The 16,432-nt window shown below is 32.9% G+C and overlaps 1 protein-coding gene and 1 long non-coding RNA gene across 2 annotated transcripts; both read left to right on the top strand.

The window, feature by feature from the left end:
• The first annotated feature begins 3,027 nt into the window (after nucleotides 1-3,027).
• On the top strand, nucleotides 3,028-13,966 carry LOC114263688 (uncharacterized). The gene is made up of 3 exons (XM_028204272.2): nucleotides 3,028-3,437; nucleotides 4,236-4,384; nucleotides 13,584-13,966. Exons 1-3 carry the CDS (start codon nucleotides 3,252-3,254, stop codon nucleotides 13,720-13,722), a joined length of 474 nt encoding a protein of 157 aa, XP_028060073.1. The 5' UTR covers nucleotides 3,028-3,251; the 3' UTR covers nucleotides 13,723-13,966.
• LOC145803022 (uncharacterized) lies at nucleotides 4,391-11,916 on the top strand. The gene is made up of 2 exons (XR_014345051.1): nucleotides 4,391-10,669; nucleotides 10,894-11,916. It is a non-coding gene; the product is annotated as an uncharacterized LOC145803022 (long non-coding RNA).
• Nucleotides 13,967-16,432: the final 2,466 nt, after the last annotated feature.

The following is a 16,432-nucleotide window of genomic DNA, read 5'->3' as shown; positions in this document are numbered from 1 at the left end:
AGCAAAACAGGGAAGAAGAGGGGTCACCCTTGAATAGGCGTCCGGATCCTCTAGAGTGATCCTCTGAAGTGATCCTCTAGAGTGATTCTTTATGGCATGACACGTGTCCCATTAATGGAACTAATGGTTGAGATGATGTTTCTCCAAAACGACGTTGTTTTGGTGGCCAGACTAAAAAAAAAAAAAAAAAAAAAAAGAATTTTTTTTTTGCAGAGTTTGCAAATCGAGAGGGAGAGGAGGAGAGAGAGCTAAGGAAGAAGAAGGAAGCCGTCACCGCCCTGCCAGACGCCGCGGATTCATATTGGCTACAACTTTTATCTTGATTTTGTGGCTTTGGTGTTTTTTGTTTGTCCTCACAGAGAATCATTCCCAAATTTTTCATGTTCAAAGAGGTTTACACTTCAGATTTGATCTGGGTTTTCTTTCTTGAATCCAAAAAAATGTTTGTTTGAGTCAGATTTAACAGAGTTTTGCTTTGATTTGTTTTCTATGGCATAGATTACTGGTGAAACAGTAGAAGAGAGTTGTAGATCAGTGCTGATTTTCATTAATTGTACATGGATTTCAATTTCAATCCTATCTCATTTTTCAATTATTTTATTTTTTGGGTGAATAAATTTGTCAATTTCTATTTTTTCATTGTTGTTCGTTTTTTTGCTGTGTTGGGTTAATGGGTTTGATCTCTCAGGAAGCTCATCGCCATGGACGACAGCATCTACAAATGGCAGATGTGATAAACAACTATCACAAGAACCTATATCCACTTAATTTGTTCATTGATGAGTAAGAAAAAAACCATTATCAAGCTGTTTAATAAATTGTATAAAAAAATTAAAATGTAATCGGCGAGAAGACTAGTATTACAAAATGTTACAAGCATATTGTACAATCTTAATTGCTTCAAGAACTAGTTTCTAATGCATCTTGATTTGTACAGAGAAAGAGAGAGAGAGAGAGAGAGAAAGAGAGAGAGAGAGTCCAATGTTCAGCAACAAATAGAAGAGAACTTTTTGCTTCTCATGCTTGATAATATGTTAGAATGAGCCAGTGATGGCAATCTTTCAGTGATGGGGGATGGAAAACAAGAGTCTTGGGGGAACCCATTGCTCTATCTAGACTCCAAGAACACCAGAAACAGACACAGAAGCCCAGTCACTGAGATTGCAAAAGATAGATACAACTCTGTAGAGAAACTAGGCACCACCACCATTCTTTTAGCTTCAAACTGTGATCCACGGCGGTGGAGGGGCGTTAGGAGGCAGTGTTGTCTCTCTCTTCTTCTTCTTCTCTCTTTTTCTATATCTGTTCCGTGTATAGGAAGTTGAAATATGGAATTTTTTATTAAAATTTTTTTTTTCAAATTACTCTCCAAAATGACGTCGTTTTGGAGAGGCTGAATCCCAACCATTAATTCTATTAATGGGACACGTGTCACGCTATAAATAATCACTCTAGAGGATCACTTCACAGGATCACTCTAGAGGATCCAGACGCCTTGAATAGCCCCTTGAATAGATTTTTTATTGCCTTTTTAGCTTCCCTTACAAGTTTTGTATATGAAATTATTTCAACCCAAGTACCAATAAAACATCTGGACAAATTTTCCCCATATACATTAACTCTAATTAACAAAATCCAACCCAAAACATAAACTAGAATTAGATAAACATAAGTGATTGTTTGGATACAAAATTAAATAAGCACATTACATCAACAATTTTAAATTTCAAAATTTTACTAATATATAACTTATTAGTTTGTAAAAAAAATTTGTTTGTATAGTATTTTCTATTCAATAATATGGTTTTGGCTAAAACTTGACTAGAAAACATTTATCTTTTTTTATTTTGGTTTTTTGTTTGGTACAAGTTAAAATGTTAACAAGCTAATAGTTAGATTACAACGTAAACTGATATTTCTTTATAAATTTGAACTCTAAGTACTCTCTCAGGATCACTTGGACTACATCTAAAGTCAAAAAACACATAAAACTTCTTGTTTCTAAAATTTATTTGAGAATTTAAAAAAAAAATACAACTCACTTTTGTAGAAACATTTCCAATCCAAAAAAACAAAAACAAAAAAACATCAAAAAGCCTTGTGGGAAAACAACCGCGGGCTCTGTGGGCCATCCAAAAGCATATTTGTGAGCTCTATTCAGGGCTCCAAAGGTCCTTCTTCTGATCAATAAGCTCACAAGCCCCACTGTCAAGGGCTCACATCATTGAGAACTTGAGATTAACAACACCCACAACTTCAATTAATAAAAATTAGAATTTTGTCAACAATTAATACTGGTTAACTATTTTAAAATAATTATACATTTTTTAAAGATAAAATATGCCATAAAAATGTGGCTTAGATCACCACCTTCTAATCTCTCTTTCCTTTCCACATTTTTCTTTATTTGTTTCTCATACAAGTCGCAATGAATTAGTATTAATATTGACGTGGCCATTCTAATATCTTTTGTTATTTTTAAGATTAACTATTTAGTAGGTTTAAAACTAGAATTTTAAAATTTTTAACGCAGACCTCATCAAAATCATTTAATTGACTTAACAGCACATCAACATAGGAGTTAAAAGCATAATGCAATTTGAAACTTGATGCGAATACATAATTTTAAAAAGGTTGGGTTTTTTTTTAGTTTGTGATCGGATTGGAGAGGTATTGTTGGGTCTATAGAGATTCATTACGGGTCTCATTTCGATAATCTGAATTATTCATCTAGTACTATATGTCTGTAAAAAATTACGTTGATCGGATATAGATAACTATCTCATCCGATCATATTTCTGTCAATCGTTTATTTTTTCATCGTCTATTTGTTTTATACAAAATTAATTTGATCATATAGTTATTGATATTTGATCAATGTAATGTTTTATAAGCATATACTACTCAACAATTTTTACATATTGAACGGTTAAATTATCAAAACAGGATTCATAATGAACCCTGACAGGTTCAATAGTACTCTCCAACTTCTTTTTAGAACACAAGGAAGTCAAAAAATAATGTTCATAAACCTCATGGTGCTAATTGCAATTTACCAAAAATCAAATCTGGTTCCCTTTCATTGGCCATTTCGGTAGTAACATTCAACATTCAACACCACCATCTGTCTGCAACAACCACACCACACCCAGCGACAGATTAAAAATCAAAAGAGAGAGAAGGTACATATAACATATATATATATATAGAGAGAGAGAGAGAGAGACACACACGCACACACATATAGAAAAATGGCGAATTTGTATGTGAAAGCTGTGCCACCGACGGATCTGAACAGGAACACCGAATGGTTCACGTACCCTGGGGTGTGGACGACCTACATACTCATCCTCTTCTTCTCATGGCTCGTCGTCCACTCCGTCTTCGGTTGCTCCCCTGGCATGGCCTGGACCATCGTCCATCTCTGTCATTTTCTCGTAAGCTCCTTCTCTCTCTCTCTCTCTCTCTCTCTCTCTCTCTAGGGTTTGCTTGAATGTTTTGTTTGCTAATTGATACTTGATTGCTTGATCTGATTTATTAGTTGTTATTCATTGTTTGTATGATCGCGAGGTTTGATGTAGTTATCCCTGTATTCGGTAATGGTGGATTGTGTTTCTTGGATTTTGAAATTGGCAATTATGGATTTAGGTGAGCTGAAATAGGAATTTCGTGCTACAGATGAAGTAATTTGCAGTTAGGGTTGGGGGAGAATTAGTTAAGAGATGAATTGAAATTCACTGATCATGTTTATTTATTTATATGATGATAGCAGTTTTGCAATTTGGTATTGTTGAATTCGATCTCTCTGTTTTTCTCTCATGCACTCGAATATATGCTCGTATATATCTACCCTTATCCAAAGAGGAAATAAGATAAAATAAAAGAGTTCAGCTCATGTTAGAGTTCGAAAGTCTTCCTATGTAGTTTTTGTTTAAGCAAGAGAATTGACTTGAAGGCCTGTTGTAGGACATGTTTGGATTAGTGATCTGCACAAACAATAACTATTTATAAATGTGGTTAGATCAGAATATTTTGGCAATTATGTGATGAACTAATCAATGCTCTATGGATACCAATTGGCGTCAAGTACAAACTTCTTATATTTCTAAATCAGCACTATTTTATAAATATCTCCGTGAACATTCATGATTTTGATTATATTAATGCACTCTGTAAGGGTGTCTGTGCACTTATGCTCTCATATTTCACTAACATTAACAGCTGTTTTCGTTTAGGTTACGTATCAATTCTTTCATTGGAAGAAGGGGACACCATTTGCTGAGGACCAGGGTATCTACAATAGGTTGACTTGGTGGGAGCAAATAGATAGTGGGAAGCAGCTAACTCGCAATAGAAAGTTTCTCACTGTTGTACCTGTGGTCCTGTAAGTAATTTTCCATGCCAGAAGCCTTTTAAAGTTGGATATTGAAATTAAATAGGTGACAAAATCTTTGTTAGCAGTAGTCCTTTGGTAAATTCATATTGGTTGGGAAGATGGACATACGTTTTAGCAATCTTTACCTGGCTTCTTAGATGGATGGTGAAACAATCTTCTTCTGCCTTTTAAGATGGGCATTGAAACTAAACCAAACCAAACCAAATCAAATCAAACTAAGCCTTATGTCTCATCAAATGGAGTCAGCTGCATGAATTATTCTTCTCCACTCGACTCTATCCAAGCCATTTCGTTAGTCAAATTAAGGAGATTCATATCTCTATTTACTATACTAGTCCACGTTAATTTAGATATACTTCTTTTCCTAACATTACCATCTACCGTTAGTGTATCACATCTCTTCATTACTGCCTCTGTTGGTGTCCGTTGTATATGACCAAATCATTTCAATCTATTCTCTCTCAACTTATCATCTATCGGTACTACTCCTACCCATTCTCGATTATACTCATTCATAACTGTCTTTTCTAGTCTTGCTACACATCTACGTTAGCATCCTTATCTCATCAATACTCATCTTATCTACATGTTGTTTCTTAGTTGCCTAACATTCCGTCCTATACAACATCGCTGGTCTAATAGCCGTTCTATATATCTTTTCTTTTAGTCTAATGGGTACCCGTTTATCGCATAGCACTCCAAACGCACTCATCTACTTAAACCACCCCGCCTTAATTCTGTGGACCACATCTGCTCGAATCTCCCCAGTCGTTGTGATAATCGATTCTAAATAACGAAAATATTTACTCTTAGGTAGTTTTTGATTTTTAATTTTTACTTCTCCTTTGCTTCCATTGTGACTATTACTAAAATTATACTCCATATACTCTGTCTTAGTTCTGCTTATCCTAAATCCTTTAGATTCAAGTCCTTTTTTTCAAATTTTCAACTTAGTATTAACTCCTTCTCTAATCTCATCCACTAACATGATATCATCTGCAAAAAACATGCACCATGGCACATCATCCTGAATATTGCGCATCAACTCATCCATAACTAAAGCGAAAAGGTAAGAATTTAAGGTTGATCTTTGGCTATGAAGCACGGATACTTTAAAAAGGGTGACGTATCCGTATCAGATACTTATCGGATACCGATACTCCTCGGATACTCGCGGATACGTATCGGATACTTCTTAAAAATATCGGATACTTCTTAATTAATTTTTTATTAATTTTGAAGTATCGGATACTTAATTTTGAAGTATCGGATACTCGAAGTTATATATTACTTATAATATTTTGTTTAGTTCTTTCATAAGAGGAATATAGTGAGAGCTATAGTAATAGAATTTGTCAAATTGATGTATCCTTGCTGTCTCTCTCACTTCTCTCTCGCTTTCTCACTCTCTCACGTTTCTTCTCTCTGCTCTCATTCTTTTTTTGGTGTTGGCATGTAAGGATGATGTTTAATTTGCATCTGCATTTGCATTTGCTTTTGCTTTTGCTTTTAGTTTTGGATGTTTTATGAATGTTTGAGCACTTTTAGATTAATAGGAATTCCTCTCTTTATTTATTAATTTACTTTAAATTTTATTTTCATGCATATTACATTATTAAAATCATAAAATAAAAAAAAAAAATTATGAATGTATCCCCGCTGTACCCGTATCATACTTTTTCAAATTTTGACATATCGCCATAACCACATCCCCATATCACCATATTCGTATCCGTGCTTCCTAGGCTATCATTGATGACTTAAAAAAGTATATTTGTTGAAATTTTTATTTAAGAATGGTTTTTTGGCTTTGGCTTTGGCTTTGGCTTTAGCTAAGGTCTTGTGATATTCACTGATGAAGGGGAACAAGTTGAAGCTATTGACCTTGAAGACTCTTAGTTTTGTAGGAATCTTTCTTTTTTATCAAGTTGTCTTTTGCTTTAAGTTTTATTTTTATGCGTACTGCATTACTAAAAATTGTTAAAATAATATTTTTTACGAACGTATCCCCGCCGTACCCGTATCCTAGTTTTTCAAATTTTGTCGTATCGCCGTATCGTATCCGTATCCGTATCCCGTATCCGTATCCGTATCCGTGCTTCCTAGATCTTTGGTGTAACCCTACAGTAATTGGAAATTCATTTGTCTCTCTAGCAGGCGATTTAGTAGTGGTCACCACACCTTCATACATATTCTTAATAACATCAATATAACCTTTTGTCACCATTTTCTTCTCTAACACCCACTAGATTATATCCTGAACTACTCTATCATATACTTTTTCAAGATCAATAAAAATCATATGAATGCCTCTTATCTTTTTTGTATACTTTTTTGTTACTCTCCTCAAAAGATAGATCGCTTCTATAGTTGACCTACCAGGAATAAACTCAAATTGATTCTCTGACACCTCTGTTATATCTCGCAATGACGTTCCATCGCTCTCTCCCACACTTTTATTGTGTGACACATTAACTTGATTCCTTTATACTTGTTATAATTCTAGATATCTCATTTATTCTTATATATTGATACTAAAATATTCTTTCTCCACTTTTCTGGTATTTTCCTAGTTAATAAAATCCTATTAAATAACCTAGTCAACCAAACAACTCCCTTCTTACCCAAACATTTCCACGCTTCAATAGGTATATCATCGGGTCCTAAAGCTTTATTCAATTTTATCTTCTTAAGTGCAAACTCCACTTCAAAATCCTTAATCCTACGACTATAGTCCTAATTTTCCTTATTATTGCCAACTTCCTCCCCTTTTGACCTATATCCATGTTCCTCATTTAACAACTTCTCAAAATAATTTTTCCACCTCTCCTTAATCTCTTCATCCTTTACCAACACTTATGAAGTACAGACACAGACACGTGACGTGACACGGATATGCGGACACAAATTTTCAAAAAATGGGAGTCACGACATGCGGGGGACACGTTTAATATGTATAATTAAATTTATTTATTACATGTCATAAAATTATTAAAAAAAATCATTAAAAGGTAATAAAAAATACAAAATAATACTATTAATAAAAATTTGTTCCTATAATAAAATTAATAAAAATATATCATTAAAATTAACAAAAACTAATTTGTTCTTATAAAGTAATCAGCCAAAAAAAAAAAAGAATATAAATAAATAACAGATAGAGACAAAAAAGTCAAAATAAAAAAAAAATATATATAAAAAATAAAAATCGCAGAGAGAGCCATTTAGCATAAAAAGAAGAAAAAAAAAATGAAGACAAACTGAGGGTGTGTTTGGTTTGGTTTTGGGAGATAAATTTTTAAAAAAAAATTTGAGAAAAGAGTTTAGAAATTTTTTTGATTTGTTTGGTTGTATATTTTGGAAATAGTTTTGGAGTATGGGAGTTTGGAATGATTTGATATTTTATTGTACTTGAGTAGATATGTGTAAGAGAAAAAGTGATTGAGAAGGAGAGAGGAAAGAGAAAAAGTGATTGATTGATTGATGTGTAAGAGAGAGAAAGTGATTTTGGAATTTTTTTTTTTCCAAAATCACTAAACCAAACAAAATTTTAGAAAATTTTATCCAAAATTTGTTTCTCAAAAACAAACCAAACAAGGCGTGAGAGACTGAGAGAGAGAGAGAGCGCGCGATAGAGGGAGAAATAGAGAGTGCGACTAATAGAGAGTGCGACTGAGAGAGAGAGAGAGAGAGAGAGAGTAGTTGAACGAAGAAAAAGATTGAAAGAAGAAGAAAGAGAGAGCGACTGAGAGACAGAGAGCGACTGAGAGAGAGAGAGAGAGAGAGAGAGAGAGAGATCAAAACGCAAAAGAAGAAGAAGAAGAAGAAGAAGATCGAAAGAAAAAGAAGATGATCGAAGAACATACCTTTGCAAGAGCAATGAGTAGCGAGCAGTCTTCTCTCAACCTCTACTCCTCTTTCTGTTTGACATCTGGGTTAGGGCTTGGTTTATTTGCTTCAATTTTTATTTTTTTACAAATTGACCCCCAATTGAAGTTTCAGAAATAATGTTTTTGGCCCCGCGATGTCCGAAATGTGCCCATAACGTGTCCATAGCCTGTCCGGCTGCAAAAAAAATTAAAAAAAATGGACACCTTCTGGGACGTGTTGGACACATGTCCACTGCGTGTCCATGTTCGACATTGAAACATAGCCTTTAGAGAGGAGTCCGTCCGTGCTTCATAGACCAACACCTTAGAGTCCTCACCCATGATACACCCAACCTAATTAAAATCTTTTGTTTTCCTCACTCTTATCTTAGCAAGTTTGTATATTATCTTCTTTCTCTCCTTATTATCTAGTCTAGTATATAGGTCATCATAGGCTTTCAATTTAGTCTCCCTTACTACTTTTTTGACCTCTTTATTGGCCAATCTGTAGCGCTTAAAATTTTCCTCGATTCTATCATTCTGCCACTTTTTAAAGTTCTTTTTTCTCGTCTTTATTACTGCTTGGTCAACACTAAGTCAGAAGCCAGTGCAAAATCTAAAATACTCTCTCTAGCCTCATTTCTATCACCAAAACCATACCCAAAATGCACCTTCTTATAACCTAGTTTATCTACTCTTACATGGCCATTGAAATCATCACCTATAACTAGATTCTCTCTTATGGGAAAGATTTTGAAAAGCAGTTGCGGTACGGTTACGGTGACGCGGTAGTAGTTGTGGGGTGTAAAGGCTGTAGCATAACAATTGCGATAAACAGAACTGTGATTTTTTTTTAAAATTTTTCACACAATTTGAAGAAAACTTATTGGTACGTATATATATGTATATATATTTTCATAATCATATTTATTGGGATTTAAAATAAATTTTGAACAATTTTTATTAATTTTTAAGTATGATCCAATATGTTTCATATTTTCAAATCAAAATAAAAGGAGTTTTTTATATTTTATTTCAATAGTTAATAATTTTAAGAATAATTGATTTTAAATATTCACAAATTATTTTTTATCAATACCTGAGTTAACTAAATAAAATATATTCACAATTATTAAATTAAAGGATTATAAAATAAAAATTGTGCCATAAATTAAAAAAAAAATTTAAAAATAAAAAATTCATATAAGACTTTTTCTTTGGGTTTGAATCACTTGAGTATTTGTTCTTTTTTTTTGTAAGCTTTTGTTTTTTTTTTTTTGTTGTGAAAAAATGAAGCTATTCAAAATATTGTAAAAAGATGTAACTGTGTCTAACGAACCGTTACGGTACTGCTATGGCCGTTGTGTAACACCAAAACAGCCGTTACACATATAAATTTCCGTCACACCACTATAGCGGCCGTAACGGATGGCGGTAACCACCACAATCGTTACGTAACGATTGTGGCCGCTTTTTAAAACCTTGCCTACGGGTATCTCTTGTAATACCTCATCCATTTGGTCTCAAAAAACTCTCTTAGTCTGATCATTTAATCCTACTTGGGGGGGTGTATGCACTAATAACGTTCACTATATTTTCTCCAATAACTAGTTTAACTAACATAATCCTATCACCTTTCCTAATGACCGCAATTACATTTTCTACAAGACCTTTGGCAACTATTATTTCTACCCCATTCCTGTGTCTATCCTTACTATTATAATATAGCTTAAAACCGGTATCCTCTATTTCCTGAGCTTTCTCACCCGTCCACTTGGTTTTTTGTACGCAAGTTATACTAACTCTCGCTCTAATCATGACCTCTATTAATTCCATAGTCTTTCCAGTTAATGTTCTTATAATTTATGTGACTACCCTAAACCTATAATCTTGGACTAGCTTCTTTATCCGCACTTGTTCAAAAAAACGCAGAAACCTTTATCCATTTTTCACCAAACCTAGGCGTCGATGTGGCGCCTCTTGCTCACTTTTCGAAACACTAGAGGTAGGTGCCTTGAAACTAAATACACAAAATAATCTTTTTGATGGAAGTTCTTTCAATTCAAAACTTACATGTTAGTTGTAGTAATCTTCATTTGATTGGCAAGTAAAAATTTACCAATCACAAAATTATTGGGTCACATATATCTCAGTGTGGCTGCCAAATTCCAATTGTGCCTACAATGCATATTACACCCTGTTTCTTGCCATATGATTTGCCTGGTTACTGTTCGTTTTGTTTCTTTCTAAGTTTTGATATGTTGCATGAAGACTTCTGAGTTTGGATGGTTTGATCAGGCAACACTTATTTCATGAGTCTTACTTTCAGGTGAGGCTCATGAAAAATGCCTCAAAAGTATGCACAATGGGAGTAGTGTGGGATTGTACCTTCATGAGGTGTAAGGTTGTTTATAAAGTTCTTTTCACTTTATTGATGCCCCTTTTTGGCGGTTTTGTTTGAATAAACTTTCTTGTAGTCGTGTAACATACGCTGGATATTTGAAACCCTTTAAATTCAAATTTACTTGAAGAATATTCCCAAAAAGAAAATGTTGGATTTTACACAACTCTGTTCTTTCTTTTTCTTTATTTTTACTGTATAAATACATGTTTATATTCTCACAACAGATTAGGATTGTCTCAAGTGTCAAGATTACAAGGGAATGATTTTCTCAATATCCTTTTGAGAAATCTATAACATTACTGGCCCTGAGTTCCCTATTTTGGGCAATATATTATTTCGAACCTGAGTACTTTGTTTGGTATTTTTCTTACAATTTTTGTAACTACTGTTTCTCAGAAGTATATGACATTGGCTAATTATATTGTTGATGAACTGCTAAGGTCATTCTGTGCATTGCAATGCTATGTATTTAATGATTTGACTTTCTGGGACTATTAGTCTTTATGAGGAAATTTGAAATGATGAACTAGTGACCAAATTTCATATTCTTTTAATCTTTTAATTATAACTTTTTTGTTGTTTTTCTTTGAAATTTCTTTTAGTATTATACTTGCAACATTTTCTTTACCTTCATATTACATGGCCATTTTACTCATTCATATGTTTCAATTTGTAGTTGTTTTAATTACTATATGCATATGTATATATTATGTTGTCTTGTTATTTATCCCCCCCCAAAAAAAAAGAAAAAAAAATTCATCATCTATTGTTTTAACGGAAAATGAGAGAATACGGTTCCTATGTTTTGCATAAATGATCATTTGGCCTAGTACTCATGTATCAGATGGATATGCTTTAGCCTTAACAACAAACATAAATTTTTTTATTGATGGACTGCTGCTCGGTTGTGCAAGTGGTGAAAGGTCTTGTGTTTAAGTTTTCTAGTTATTTGGCAAATTGTGAAATCAGCTGATTGATTTAATCAAAATTTGGTTGTTTATTCTGTATATAGTTGGAAAGGATGGATAAGCCTGATTAATAATTTTAATAGCTTATTGAGTGAGTGTAAGTCTATGAAGCACGGGTGCGGGTACGGTATGGATACTGGTACGGGTACGCCGATACGGCAAGACCTAAAAAAAATAGGATACGGGTATAGTCGGGGTACGTTAATAAATTTTTTATTTTTTATAATTTATAGTTTGAGATTCAATCTACAAATCAAAGTTTATTACCAAAACTAAAAAGAGAAATTATAAAACCAAAAGAGAAATCATAGTTTAATAATACCAATACCAAAGTAAAGTCTATAAGCTATTTTAATGCCATTAAATAGGAGAAATTACAAATAAAGTTTCATTCCAAAAGCAAGTTAGCAAAATTTAAAAACTTGAAAATTTAGTTTTTACTTTCATCAACTTCATCTTGAATAATTCATCTTTCATCTTTAGCATGTCAAGTAAAGGATTTGCAATTTCAAGTAAATAAGAACTCTCTAATGAATTAAACGAATCCCTACCAATGTCCCATAGTTTGGTGTACTCCTGATATACCCATGAAGTAACCATGGAGTACCTAACTGCCAAAGAATGTATAAAAAATATCCGGTACATATTTCGAGTAACCGATATGCATGCAGCCCTATTGGTATGAGTATCAGTACCCGATAAGTATCCAATATGAGTACGACAATATTTTTCAGAGTATCCATGCTTCATAAGTACAAGTTAAGTTAGTATCTTATCTTCAGGGTCATGGTAGGTAAATGGTAGACATCAAAGTTATAGCTACGTCCTATGAATATGGTAGTAACCTAGAGAGTTTTGAAGTTTCTTCTATCTTTAATTGGTTACTTCTTGAGAATTTTTTCAACCTACAAGATGCATGGAATATATGTTCTTCTGTATATTATCCTCTATTTTGATGATGTCATCTAATTTTTTTTTAACCCATAAGGGAATGCAAACAAATGCACATAAGTAAACCCACAAACTATGATTTCAAGTTAAACGTGCACTTTCAGTTGTGCTACTAGTGGCAATAATTTCCAAACCCGAAAACTGAAATTTGCAAATTGGAAGTCTATTATTGTTGCAACTTATGAGGCATCATGAAAGAGACCTAGTAAAATATCTTGTCCAGATCTGAATATGATGCAAGTACACTAGTCTTCATGAGTCAAGTATGTTGAGTTACATGTGTCTTATTATTTTATATTGGCTGAAGTAGTAAAAATTTCCATATATATATTTTTTTATATGATGAATGCTAGTGAAATTGGTTGCTGATCACACAAAAATAAAAAAATGCTAATGAATTGGAGAGAGAAGAGGAAAAAGTCGGGATGCTCTATATGAATTTTCATTTGTTATGTGTGTGTGTGTGGTGCTACCATTAACCCAAGAGACAAGCACTGTATTTTCCTACCAAACCCTGGTCCCCCCCTAGAATCCCTCAAAAGAGGATGTCTTACCACTGGGGGAGGATGAATCTGTATTTGTTAAACAAAACAGCTCTTCAAAGGACATTGTAATTGTTGCCCATTGGTGATTCAAGGAAACTTTTTGTCTCAGTCAATTTGAAGGGAAAGTTTACATTGTACAAGGTTGTGATGGGTTTGAATTTTCTGAGAAGCATGTGAACATACTCATTCGCTACATCTCTCTGTTTGACTAACCTGGCAAGGATCACCCTCTACCAGGACTTGGTTGTCAAGATTTTGCCTGTATCTTTATTGTTATTTTACTAGTTACTTCTGTTTTGTCAAGATTCTGTGCATAATTATCTGCATTTATAGGTGACTCTCTGCTTTCTCACTTGAGATTTGTCCTTTTTCTTATTAGCCACTACAGAATTCAGGAAATTTCACCTTATTAATAATCAATTTATGGTCATCTTGTGTTTCATTTGGCAGGTACTTGATAGCCTCACACACGACTGACTACCAACACCCTATGCTATTCTTCAACACACTGGCAGTTTTTGTGTTGGTGGTTGCCAAGTTCCCACACATGCACAAGGTCCGTATTTTTGGAATCAATGCGGATCAGTGAGTCAAGGTCCGCTCAAACAATGCAAATTACATTTAAAACTCTAGTTACAATGTTTTGATCACTGTGGCGTTTTCCATGTAATGAGATTATCCCTGTACAGATGTTGATACTGTAAAGGGTGTATTATTTTTCTTCTTATTAAGCAATTTTCACTTGGTAACATGATATCTTTGTAGAAGCTGAATTTTCTGGAATTGCTCAAATATACAAAGTCTCTGTCACTTAACTTTCGAAAAACACTAAATTAAGCTGTTATTGCTTTCTATATAATTGATATATGAATAGTGTTCATGGGATTTGGGGCTAAAAAGGCACAATTTTGGAGCTGAGCATCTTTGCTTTGAGGGGTTTTTTTATGTTATGTTTCAATGCAGTACTTGTATGGTCAGTGATTATTGGTTCCCTTCTAAGGCAAGGACAGTAAACCATATTGGGCCGAGGTCATGCAATGATTCTGCATTTTGGGGTTCTAGATGTTGTTAATAATCTTCTACTGATTTTTTTGTTAAAAAAAAATAAATATTAAAGAATTAAATATATATATATATATATTTGTTATTTACAAGAAAAGAAATGAAAAGAAAAGTTGGGGGCTATTTTTTGGGGGGAAAAAAAAATATAACACATTATGGGGTGGCCGGGCCAGTTGATGTGAGTGCGTGATAGCCTTTTCGGTAGAATAGTGTGTGCAGTAGGTTTGATCATTATATATCGTTTTAAGGAATATCCTTTTAAGGAATGTTTTGAGAGAAGTTAGTAAAAAGTTAATTTTTTTAATTTTTTTTTATTTAAAAAAGTTAAAAAGTCAAGAAGGCTAATTTTTTTTAGCTTGTTGCCAAAATGAGCCTAACTCGCTGGACTTTAAAATTATACATTGAAACTTCCAAAATTTTAAATTTTCTTTAATCTAATATACAATTATACAATTTTGAAATTATAGAATTTGGAGTCATGCGTTTATGGCAGTTGGAGTAATTTTTTTTTTTTATTTGAATCTAATTTCGATGGAATCTATATTGAAAAGAAATCTGAGTTTGTTAATAAACTTTCTATGAGCCACTAAAGTTGTCGATCTACAGTTCTTCCCAACACAGCTCTTGTAATTGTGCAAAATTTGAACTTGTTCTTCCCAACACAGTTAATGATGCATCAATTCCGAAAAGAAGACTTGAGAAAGAATTAGCAATGAACCTGATTCTGTTCATTCACTTATTAGGTGAGTAAATAAAATTTTCCTCACTGATTGATTAAAGTACGTACTGAGGTAAACCCATTGTTTTAACCAATTAATCGAGATGAGCTTTTGAGATAAATATTCTCTCTTGTTTCCTATAATGATCTTCTCCTACTTTTTAACACAGTAAAATACGTAAACAAAATATATTTTCTAATAACTCGAATACATACTTTTAATAATATTGCTCTGTTTTAATTTTAAACCAAGATAATGAATTATCACAATTGTAAAAGGATCCATGATAGAGGATCTTCGTCTGGGATTTCGTTCATCTTCATAGGTGAACAAAATAGTTTTTTATTACCTACCTTCTACAGCCGAAGGCAACTCAAAAAAAGTTTTTTTTATTTTTCTTTATAAAGAAAAAAACTATAATTACAAGGTCATGAATTATCAAACAGAATCTCTATCATACAATAAATCTTTTTTTTTGCCTCTAATCGTGTTGTAAAGGTGTGCTTTTAATGTTTAAAAAATAGAAGAAGCTCTCTATCTTAGGCTATCTTTGGGAATTAAAAAACATAGCATAATTTAGGCTAAAATTCACAAAAAGACAAAATAGGCTAAAATAGTTAATAAGACAAAATATCACATCAAACCCATAATCATTTCACTTTTTCTCTCACAAACATCACATCCAACCATAAAAAAATCCAATTATCTTCCCAAACACAAATAGCCAAAAATTAAAATAGCCTACTAAAATAGCAACTTCCCAAACGAAGCCTAAGAAGTACGGATACGGATGTAGACGCGAACACGGATGTGAATACGGGACACAGTAATTTTTAAAAAATAAGGATACGAACACGGTGGGGACACGACAATAAAACATATTTTAATATTTTTTTATTTTCCATCTAAATTAATATTACATCTACAAACAATCAATATTAATAAAAAATAATTCTAATTTTTTTAAAGCCCTTTTAAATTAGTACTTACAGTTTATTATATGGATAATTTATTAAGTATTTAAATCTAAAAAAAATAAATAAACATTCAACATTTATCAAAAATATTAAGGGCAAATTACATATACACCCCTTCAGGTTTGACAAAATTACAGATACCCCCCTGAGGTTTGAGAAATTACGAATTCCCCCCTGAATGCTATATTTGCATAAGAAATTAGGGGGTAATTTGTTATGAAATATAAACCTCAGGGGGTAAATTGTTATGAAAATACAAACCTCAGGGGGCGGGATGTAATTTCCGAAACCTCAGGGGGGTATCTGTAATTTAACCAAACCTGGAGGGGTGTATATGTAATTTGCCCAAATATTAAACAAAATGAAAGAAAAGATAACTTGATATATTCATAATGTATACTTAAAGTGTCTTTAACGTGTCTCTTAAAAATAAATTAATTAAATAATAAAACACGCCATATAATATGTCACATACGTATTCTAAAAGTGCCCATATGTACTCAAAATGTATGCCGATATGTCCTTAAAATATTCATATATC

The sequence above is a fragment of the Camellia sinensis genome, chromosome 11, assembly GCF_055761805.1.
Source record: "Camellia sinensis isolate YWXY chromosome 11, ASM5576180v1, whole genome shotgun sequence".
In the NCBI taxonomy this organism is placed as follows: Eukaryota; Viridiplantae; Streptophyta; class Magnoliopsida; order Ericales; family Theaceae; genus Camellia; species Camellia sinensis.
The sequence above is the reverse complement of the archived record's forward strand: the minus strand, read 5'-3'. Positions and strand labels throughout refer to the sequence as shown.